Raw genomic sequence first — 11001 nt, 5'->3', positions numbered from 1 at the left:
TAAGATTAAGTAAAAATTAATGAACCTGTTTAAAGTGTTATGGTTAATTCAAAATTGTTCGTTTAATCCCTAAGTTTTGTCTGACTGACTCTTTTGCCACCTCATTGACCGCCAGCCAGACTCCTTTGTCACTGAGATTTCTCAGCCAAGAGTACTAGAGTAGATCTTCCTTTCCATCTCTAGAAGATCTTCCCAACCCAGGCACTGAACCCATGTCTCCTGCTTTGGAGGCGAATTCTTTACCACTGAGCCAACAAGGAAGCCCAAGGTTAACTCACCTTAACATAAAACATAATCAAAACACCAAATCAATATGTTAATGTGTAAATGTAGCCGTGATTAAGTAAACAAGTACTGAACTTGTTTACTTGTTAGGTCAAAACAAAACAAAACAGAACAAAAAAACACTCACTACAACACCGAGAAGAAAATTCCGAAAATTTTGTTAGGAAGAGAATGTTTCTTACTGTTACGTTAATTATGGTTTGAAATTTGCACCCTGGGTAGTGTGACGTGAATCTAGAAGTCTGCTTTTGATTGGTTAAAGTGAGTTTTATTGTTTATTGTTCAGCGTAAAATCTTCGATAGTGTTCTAGGGTGGACCAGTGGGCAGGGTTTAACCATCCTGGCTGGTTAGACCCAGTCATAGTGAAATACAGTATACTAATTAGATATGATCCGAGCTCTAAGTGGAAACTCTTTTATCTACTGAGGGCGGCTCAGCCTGCCTGCCCAGGGCTCTTTTGCCCCCGCCTGGTGGCCCTCAGGCTGCTGCTTGGCCTCCTCCACCTTTGGCCGAACCAACGAGAGGACACCGCCTGCATCTAGAGCAGCCTGGAACGTAAAGGAGGGGCTCGCGAAAGTGAGAGGAAAGCCGGGTGCGCTTGGCGCTTTCGGCCATTGAACCATACCGGACGTGGAGGAAGATGCTTTCAGAAAGCAGTTTGTTTTTGAAGGGTGTACTGCTCGGAAGCATTTTATGTGTCTTGATGACTATGCTAGCACATATTAAGATTGATTATGGAAAGAGAACGCACCACCATGAGCGTCACCACCTACAAGCTCCTACTAAAGAAGATATCTTGAAAATTTCAGAGGATGAACGCACGGAACTCAGTAAAAGCTTTCGGGTATACTGTATCATCCTTGTAAAACCGAAGGATGTGCGTCTCTGGGCTGCCGTGAAGGAAACGTGGGCCAAACATTGTGACAAAGCAGAGTTCTTCAGTTCTGAAAATGTTAAAGTGTTTGAGTCAGTTAACATGGAAACTAATGACATGTGGTTAATGATGAGAAAAGCTTACAAATATGCCTTTGATAAATATAGAGACCAATACAACTGGTTCTTCCTTGCACACCCCACTACGTTTGCTATTATTGAAAACTTAAAGTACTTTCTGCTAAAAAAGAATTATTCACAACCTTTCTATCTAGGCCACACTGCAAAATCTGGAGATCTTGAATATGTGAGTGTGGGAGGAGGAATTGTCTTAAGTATAGAATCAATTAAAAGACTTAACAGCCTTCTCAGTATTCCTGAAAAGTGTCCTGAAAAGGGAAGGATGGTTAGAGAGGTATCTGAAGATAAGCAACTTGCAGTCTGCCTGAAATATGCTGGAGTGTTTGCAGAAAATGCAGAAGATTCTAAAGGAAAAGATGTGTTTAATACAAAATCTGTTGGGATTTTTATTAAAGAGGCAATGACTAATCATCCCAACCAGGTGGTGGAAGGATGTTGTTCAGATATGGCTATTACTTTTAATGGGCTGACATGTAATCAGATGTATGTGATGATGTATGGGGTATATCATCTAAGAGCATTTGGGCATGTTTTCAATGATGTGTTGGTTTTCCTACCTATAAATGGTTCTGACAATGACTGAGAAGTGAAACAAGAATATGTATATTAGTACCGTGTAAGACACATGTTGTCATTATTTGTGGTAAAACTATATACCCAATACAGCAGTGTGTTTCCTTGTTTTTTTTTTTTTTTTTCTTTCTTTCCTTTTTTCAGTTTGGTGACACTGGTTTATTTGCACATTGAAGTTTAGTAGTACATTTTCAAATAGGGTGAGGTTTTTGAAACATGAAAATTTTATGTGTTGGGAAGAAATGTTTTAAGAATGATAATTTTAGAAATAAAGGATATACTTATAAATAATGTAGTATTTTATGTGGTAAGTGTATTATAATTTATGTGGTAAATTCTAAATTATGAATATTAGAAATCTGTGGCACATATTTTTGCTGATTGGCTATATTGGTATATGTGCTGTGCTGAGTTGCTCAGCTGTGCCTGACTCTCTGTGACCCCATGGACTGTAGGCCTCCAGGCATCTCTGTCCATGGGGATTCTCCAGGCAAGAATTTTGGAGTGGGTTACTGTGCTCTCCTCCAAGGGATCTTCCCAACCCAGGGGTCGAACCCAGGTCTCAGGCATTGCAGGCAGATTCTTTTATCATGTGAATCACTAGGGAAGCCCCAGAATACTGGAGTGGGCAGGCTATCCCTTCTGCAGAGGATCTTGCCGACCTAGGAATCCAATCTGAGTCTCCAGCATTGGAGGCAGATTCTTCACCAGCTGAGCTATCAGGGAAGCTCTATATTGGTATATAGAAACATGGAAATGAATTGTAGTGCTTTGATGACTTAGCCGAAATGAAATCCTTAAAGGTGTACTCAAGTAGGACTCAATGGTGGTGCTCCTCAGTAATCATGTCTTACCTTCACAGATGTCAGGCTCTTTTATTGTCCTGTGTTGTCAGCATCTGGAGGCAAAGTCCTAAATCAGTTTTGAAGTGTACTGCGGCAGAGATTGTATACAGAGGTGTGTACTGTTTCAGAGGTAGAAAATCATGTTTTTTGTTGTTTGGTCACTCAGTTGTGTCTGACTCTTTCTGACCCATGGGTTGCAGTACGCCAGGCTTCCCTGTCCTTCACCATCTCCTGGAGCTTGCTCAAACTCATGTCCAGTGAGTCAGTGATGCCTTCCAACCACCTCGTCCTCTGTTGTTCCTTACTCCTTGTGCCTTCAGTCTTTCCCAGCATTGGGTCATTTCTAATGAGTCAGCTCTTCGAATCAGGTGGCCAAAGTATTGGAGCTTCAGCTTCAGCATCAGTCTTTCCAATGAATATTCAGAACTGATTTCCTTTAGGATTGACTGATTTGATCTCTTTGCAGTCCAAGAGACTCTCAAGAGTCTTCTCCAACACCACAGTTCAAAAGCATTGATTCTTCAGCCTGCAGCCTTCTTTATGGTACAACTCTCACATCCATACATGACTACTGGAAAATCCATAGCTTTGACTATACGGACCTTTGTTGGCAAAGTAATGCCTCTGCTTTTTAATATGCTGTCTAGGTTGGTCATAACTTTTCTTCCAAGGAGCAAGCATCTTTTAATTTTATGGCTGCAGTCACCATCTGCAGTAATTTTGGAGCCCAAGAAAATAAAGTCTGTCACCATTTCCATTGCTTCCCCATCTGTTTGCTATGAAGTGATGGGAATGGATGCAGCTATCTTCATTTTTTGAATGTTGAGTTTTAAGCCAGCTTTTTCAGTGTCCTCTTTCACCTTCATCAAGAGGCTCTTTAATTCCTCTTCACTTTATGCCATAAGGGTGTTGTCCTCTGCATATCTGAGGTTATTGATATTTCTTCTGGCAATCTTGATTCCAGCTTATGCTTCATCTAGCCTGGCATTTTCCATGATGTATTCTGCATAGAGGTTAAATAAGCAGGGTGACAATATACAGCCTTGCCACACACCTTTCCCAATTTTGACCCAGTCTGTTGTTCCATAAGGTTCTAACTGTTGCTTCTTGACCTGCATACAGGTTTCTTAGGAGGTGGTAAGGTGGTCTGGTATTCCCATATCTTTAAGAATTTTCCAAGTTTGTTGTGACCCACACAGTCAAAGGCTTTAGTTTAGTCAATGAAGCCAAAGTAGATGTTTTTCTGGAATCCGCTTGCTTTTTCTGTGATCTAACAGATGTTGGCAATTTGATCTCTGGTTCCTCTGCAAGAGGAATGGTATGCAGAGGTGTGAAGTATTTCAGAGGTAGGAAATCATGTTTTTGGGTTTAACTAATCTGATATTTAGAAGGATGAGAGCTGTAGGAAGTGATGACTGTGATTAACCTGAACATGCCAGTTTGCCAGATACATGGACATGTTCAGTCCATTTTAGTTTGTTACTGCTGTTACTAATGTTACCATAATAGATGAAATCAATTTCTTAAAAAGAAAGTAGGTTTTGATTAGAAGGAGAGAAGTAGATGTTATTTAGGCAGTATCTAAGCACCTGTCTGTTGAGAAACCTATATGCAGGTCAGGAAGCAACAGTTAGAACTGGACATGGAACAACAGACTGGTTCCAAATAGGAAAAGGAGTCCGGCAAGGCTGTATATTGTCACCCTGCTTATTTAACTTATATGCAGAGTACATCATGAGAAATGCTGGACTGGAAGAAACACAAGCTGTAATCAAGATTTCCGGGAGAAATATCAGTAACCTCAGATACACAGATGACACCACCCTTATGGCAGAAAGTGAAGAGGAACTAAAAAGCCTCTTGATGAAAGTGAAAGAGGAGAGTAAAAAAGTTTGCTTAAAGCTCAACATTCAGAAAACAAATATCATGGCATCTGGTTCCATCACTTCATGGGAATTAGATGGGAAAACAGTGTCAGACTTTATTTTTTTGGGCTCCAAAATCACTGCAGATGGTGACTGCAGCCATGAAATTAAAAGATGCTTACTCCTTGGAAGGAAAGTTATGACCAACCTAGATAGCATATTCAAAAGCAGAGACATTACTTTGCCAACAAAGGTCCGTCTAGTCAAGGCTATGGTTTTTCCTGTGGTCATGTATGGATGTGAGAGTTGGACTGTGAAGAAAGCTGAGCACCGAAGAATTGATGCTTTTGAACTGTGGTGTTGGAGAAGACTCTTGAGAGTCCCTTGGACTGCAAGGAGATCCAACCAGTCCATTCTGAAGGAGATCAGCCCTGGGTGTTCTTTGGAAGGACTGATGCTAAAGATGAAACTCCAATACTTTGGCCACTTCACGTCAAGAGTCAACTCACTGGAAAAGACTCTGATGCTTGAGGGCAGGAGAAGGGGACGACAGAGGATGAGATGGCTGGGTGGCATCACCAACTCAATGGACATGAGTTTGAGTGAACTCCAGGAGTTGGTGATGGACAAGGAGGCCTGGCGTGCTGGAATCCATGGGGTCATAAAGAGTCAGACACAACTGAGTGACTGACCTGAACTGAAGCAGCATACAAAGGGAAAATCTGAAAAGCATGGTCACTGGGGGGAATTCAGACACTTGAAGGTCAGTGGAGGGGGTGTGTATGCAGGAAATGAGATAAAAGTTACGTGAAGAATCCTATGTACTTTCAGCTCTCTCTGCTGCTGCTGCTAAGTCGCTTCAGTCATGTCCGACTCTGTGCGACCGCATAGACGGCAGCCCACCAGGCTCCCCCGTCCCTGGGGTTCTCCAGGCAAGAACACTGGAGTGGGTTGCCATTTCCTTCTCCAATGCATGAAAATGAAAAGTGAAAGGGAAGTCGCTCAGTTGTGTCCGACTCTTCGCGACCCCATGGACTGCAGCCCACCAGGCCCCTCCGTCCATGGGATTTTCCAGGCAAGAGTACTGGAGTGGGTTGCCATTGCGTTCTCCATCAGCTGTCTCTAGCTCAGCCCTACACGCTATCCTGGTCTTTCAGGCAGCTTATGCTAATTTTAGAGAAAGACTTATCCTCATTCTAGACTAAGTAGGTATGAGTATTTTTTTCCTATGGATGTGAGCTGTCAGCCACTTTGCTTTGTGGTGGATTTCAGTTTTTACAATTTCTCCTTCTTAATGCAAAATCAGGGTGTGAGTCTATAGTTCAAATAGAAGATTAGGGTTAATGGATCTGGTACCTTGGTTTGTGAATTTCTGTCTTCTGGTTTTAAGTTGATAAAGCAACAGGAGATGCATTTTCTACCAGGGTTTCCCTTACACACAATTAAGTATCAGCAGATCTTCTGCAGGTGTTTGATTGTCTTTCCAATACCTTTTCCCTGTCAGCCTAACTGCACAAGGTTAGACATAAAATCTCCTTAACCAACTTTATAGATGAGTGACTATATCCTTACTGGTTTTCTGCTTGCTGGATTGTCAAGTACAGACAGAGAAGTATTGAGGTCTTTAATTACAACAAATGATTTGTTTATTTCACCGTACAATTCTATCTTTTTTTTTTTTTTGCATCATGTATTTTGATGCTCTGTTCTTAGGGCCATACCTGTTCAGGATTATGATGTCTTCTTGAAAACTGACCCCTTTATCATAATATGATGCCTCTCTTTATCTCTAGTGAGTTTCCTTGTTCTGAATTCTGCTTTGTCTAACATTAATATAGTGAATCTGTTTCTTTGGATCAGTGTTAGCATGGTATATCTTGATCCATTTACCTTGAGTCTATTTATGCTTTTTATTTGTAGTGGATTTCTTGCAGAGAGCATATAATTGAGAATTCTTGGTTTATCCACTCTGACATCTCTGTTTTTTACTTTTTTATTTAGACCATTTACATTTAAAGTGATTACTGCTATAGTTGTATTAATAGCTACTTTGTAATTACTTGTCATTCATTGTACTTGTTCTTTTTTCTCCCCTCCCACCTTTTTTTTACCTCCTCTGATTTTGATTGAGCATTTAATACTATTTTTATATCTTGTATTAGCATATCAATTATACTTCATTTTCTTGGATTGCCCTAGAGTTTGAAGTATATATTTACAACTAAGTATGTCTATTTTCAAATAACACTATACCACTTCACTGTTTGCATAGGTACTTTACAACAGTGTGTTCTCAATTCCTCCCTTCCATCTCTGATAAAATAACTGGGATTCATTTCACTTATGCATATTACCCATTGATGCAATACTTTTTACTCTTATTAATTTGAAGTTATTATATCACTAAGAAAAAGAAGAAAAAAGTTTGATTTTACCTTCATTCATTCTTTCTCTGATACTCTTCATTTCTTTATGTACATCACCTATATAATTTTTCTTAGCTTTGGAAAACTTGAAAAAATTTCTTGCAGAAAAAGTCTCTATATGGTACACTTCTTCAGTTTTTGTATGTTTGAAAAAGCTTTAAATTCTCCTTTACTTTTGAAGGATAATTTTGCAAAATATGGAGTTCTGATTCACTGGGGTTTTTGTTTTCTTTCTTTCAACACTTTAAATATTATTGCACAACTCTTATTGATTGCATGGGTGTAAAATCTGATGTCATTCTAATCTTTGTTCCCATTTGTAAGATGTTGTTCCCTCTGGCTTCTTTAAATATTTATTTCACTTTTTCCCCTGCTTGGTGTTCACTGAGCTTTCTGGATGTGGTTTTAGTATCTGCTATTAATTTTGGAAAAATTTTAGCCATTTAAATATTTCTTTTGCTTTTTTCTGTTTCCTTCTCTTTGTATGTCCATGAGGCATCTCTTCTAATTTTGTATTTGTTCTGCAGGTCTTAGCTATTCTATTCCTTTTGTCTGTGAATTTTAGTTTGGGAACTTTCTATCACCATATTTTCAAACTTACAGATTCTTTCCTTTGCCATATTCATTCTTCTAATGAGCCCATCAATGCAGTCTTCATTTCTGTTACATTGTTGCTGATTTCTTGAATTTCCATTGGATTCTCTCTTATGTTTCCATTTCTCTGCTTATTTTACCCACCTGTTCTTGAATATTGCCTACTTTTCCATTGAAGTCTAATATATTGCTTATAAGGGAAAGTGAAGTCACTCAGTCATGTCCAACTCTTTGCGACCCCAGGGACTGTAGCATACCAGACTCCTCTGTCCATGGGATTTTCCAGGCAAGGGTACTGGATTGGGTTGCCAATTCCTTCTCCCTCTTCCTGACCCAGGGATCGAACCTGGGTCTCCCATATTGCAGGCAGGTGCTTTACCATCTGAGCCACCAGGGAAGCCAATATATTGCTTAGAGTTGTTTCAAATTCCCTAATTGACATTTCCAAAATCAGTATCATATCTGAATCAGGTTTTAATGCTTGCTTTATCTCTTTAGACTGCAGTTCTTCTTTTAGTGAATTTGACTCTGAGCTGTGATCTTTTAAGACATTTCTTAGCCTTTTCTTCTTTACACTTCCCATGAGACAGGAAAATCAGAAGGGATTGGAGTTGGCTGTTTGCTCTTTCCGCAGGTGAGATGATGCTTTTTCAAAGAAGACGGTGTTAGGAAGAATCATCTGGGAACATTTTAAAATGATTTTTGTTTTCTCTCCCTAGTAAAGACAGGAAGGAATTTTCTCCAGTTCACTATGACAACTCATAGTGGAGTTCCTGGATGTAACACCCAAGGAAGTGTTGGGAACCTCTTATTTCTGGGTCCCCTGGAAGATTTAACTCTCAGACTTATCCACACTGGGCTTCTAGCCATTTGCTGAAATTATCATTGAAATAATTCTATCAGTACCTGGTTTCAGTGTCTTCTGCTTCAGGTAACCTGATCTTGGCTGTGATTCTTTGTATTTGCCTATCTCTCCAGATTGTGGTAAATTCTTAGCTCTTGACCTCAATTCTCTGTTGGAGCAAAGAAAACAGTTACTGTTTTTGTAATTGTTTGAAATTTTTCTATTTATAAAGATAGTGTGATGACTTATAAGCCCTTTCCATATTGGAGCTTACACTAAAAGGTTTTTTAAAAAAATATAAATTTATTTATTTTAATTGGAGGCTAATTACTTTACAATATTGTATTGGTTTTGCCATACATCAACATGAATCCGCCATGGGTGTACATGTGTTCCCCATCCTGAACCCCGCCTCTCACCTCCCTCCCCATACCACCCCCCTGGGTCATCCCAGTGCACCAACCCCAAGCATCCTGTATTGTGCATCAAACCTTGATAAGATTCCATCTTGATAAATTAATAAAGCTTTTAGAGTGTCTTCCAGGTTGTTCTGGAAGAGTTTGAAGATGTGATTCTCCATTAGTTGTTGCGCTGGAACCAGGGAAAAGGCGGACCGTGATTGAATGAGTTTCCTCTTGGGGGGTGAACTGGTGCCTCTTGGCCATATAACCTAGATGGAGGACTGTTTTCATACATGAGAAATCCATTCCTCTTCCAGAGCACAGCCTGGGAGCCTCAGGCCCCATCCCAGGAAGTTCAGTTTACCCTACATTTGTAAAAATGAAATTTTGGAGGTTTTTCTGAGTCATAAAAATATTCCTGACCACCCCGCCACCCCCCGCCCACCCCTGCAAATGACCATACCAATGTGGCTCATTTTGTATGTTTCTATGTAACTTATAGACATTTTGGTATACAGTTATGAATACTGTTTTAATATTTTTTTTCTAACATTTGTTCTAGACTGATCAACTTTAATTCTTTGATTTATTTAGAAATGATGTGGTTTCTTTCCCTTGCATATTCACAGTTCAGTTCAGTCACTCAGTTATATCAGACTCTTTGCAACCTCATGGACTGCAACATGCCAGGCTTCCCTGTCCATCACCAACTCCCAGAGCTTGCTCAAACTCATGTCCATCAAGTCAGTGATGCCATCCAACCATCTCATCCTCTGTCATCCCTTTCTCCTCCTGCCTTCAATCTTTCCCAGCATCAGGGTGTTTTCCAATATTCACATGCTGCATTATTTTTTATTGGATGCCAGAATTGTAAATCTTAACTTTTCTGTGTGCAAGTAAATTTTAAAAAATAATTTGATTCTTTCAGTTGTTGCTTTTAAGATCTGTTAGAACCAGAGAGGAGAACGCAATGGCACCCCACTCCAGTACTCTTGCCTGGAAAATCCCATGGACAGAGGAGCCTGGTAGGCTGCAGTCCATGCGGTCGCTAAGAGTTGGACACGACTGAGCGATTTCACTTTCACTTTTCACTTTCATGCATTGGAGAAGGAAATGGCAACCCGCTCCAGTGTTCTTGCCTGGAGAATCCCAGGGATGGTGGAGCCTGATGGGCTGCTGTCTATGGGGTCGCACAGAATCGGACACGACTAAAGTGACTTAGCAGCAGCAGCAGCAGCAGAACCAGAGAAGTATTCAGTCTAGGACTAGTCATTCCCTGATTTTGAGGTAAGGCCCTCTGTGTCTTCTACTGAATGCCCCATGAATCTTGAAATTTTCCAATGTGACTCTTACAGCAGATAAGATTCCTGACCCTCTGTGAGCACTGCTGCTGCTGCTGCTAAGTTGCTTCAGTCGGGTCCGACTCTGTGCGACCCCATAGATGGCAGCCCACCAGGCTCCCCCGTCCCTGGGGTTCTCCAGGCAAGAACACTGGAGTGGGTTGCCATTTCCTTCTCCAATGCATGAAAGTGAAAAGTGAAAGTGAAGTCGCTCAGTCGTGTCTGACTCCTAGCGACCTCATGGACTGCAGCCCACCAGGCTCCTCCGTCCATGGGATTTTCCAGGCAAGAGTACTGGAGTGGGGTGCCATGAGCACTAGTCACTCTTAAATCATTTCTGGTAGCTTTTTCCTCTGCCCCAAGTGTGATCCCCACATGCATTGTACCAGTCAGTATTCAAGGAAGCCCTGCTGCATCTCTGAGGTTCTTGTTCTCTGCAGTGCTCTCAGCTATGGTTTTCTGTCCTGTGAACTGAAGCCACCTAGTGTCTAAAGATGCCTCTCTCTGTTTCTTCATGTTAGGGAATCACCAGGCTTCTCCTGCTTTCCCCCCTCTATGCTACAGAAAACTCTACCAAGGCAGTAATCTAGGGCAATCATATTATTTATCTTTTAGGAATATTCTCCTTTTCCTGCTGTTCAGTGTCTTGCAAACTATTGTTTCATATATTTGCAAATTAAGCAGAGGAGTGTGAGTTGGGAGGGAGAGTATATCCTGACCTATTAATTTGTTTAGTCCAGAAAACAAATAGAATTTTAAATGCTTTTAAAATATCTATTCTAATATTTCGTGAACATGTATTTGATTTGCAAT

At 40.6% G+C, this 11001-nt stretch overlaps 1 protein-coding gene across 1 annotated transcript; it reads left to right on the top strand.

The window, feature by feature from the left end:
• Nucleotides 1-608: 608 nt before the first annotated feature.
• Nucleotides 609-3903, top strand: LOC139179776 (C1GALT1-specific chaperone 1-like). Its single transcript, XM_070780257.1, has one exon. The coding sequence runs from the start codon at nucleotides 927-929 to the stop codon at nucleotides 1881-1883; it is 957 nt and encodes a 318-aa protein (XP_070636358.1). The 5' UTR covers nucleotides 609-926; the 3' UTR covers nucleotides 1884-3903.
• The last annotated feature ends 7098 nt before the right edge of the window (nucleotides 3904-11001 follow it).

Source organism: Bos indicus, chromosome 1, assembly GCF_029378745.1.
Source record: "Bos indicus isolate NIAB-ARS_2022 breed Sahiwal x Tharparkar chromosome 1, NIAB-ARS_B.indTharparkar_mat_pri_1.0, whole genome shotgun sequence".
In the NCBI taxonomy this organism is placed as follows: Eukaryota; Metazoa; Chordata; class Mammalia; order Artiodactyla; family Bovidae; genus Bos; species Bos indicus.
Note: the sequence above shows the minus strand (reverse complement) of the source record. Positions and strands in the feature narration are given on the sequence as shown.

Bases quoted from the DNA above. Each gene is read 5' to 3' on its own strand.
- LOC139179776 (XM_070780257.1), top strand. From the start codon at position 927: ATGCTTTCAGAAAGCAGTTTGTTTTTGAAGGGTGTACTGCTCGGAAGC.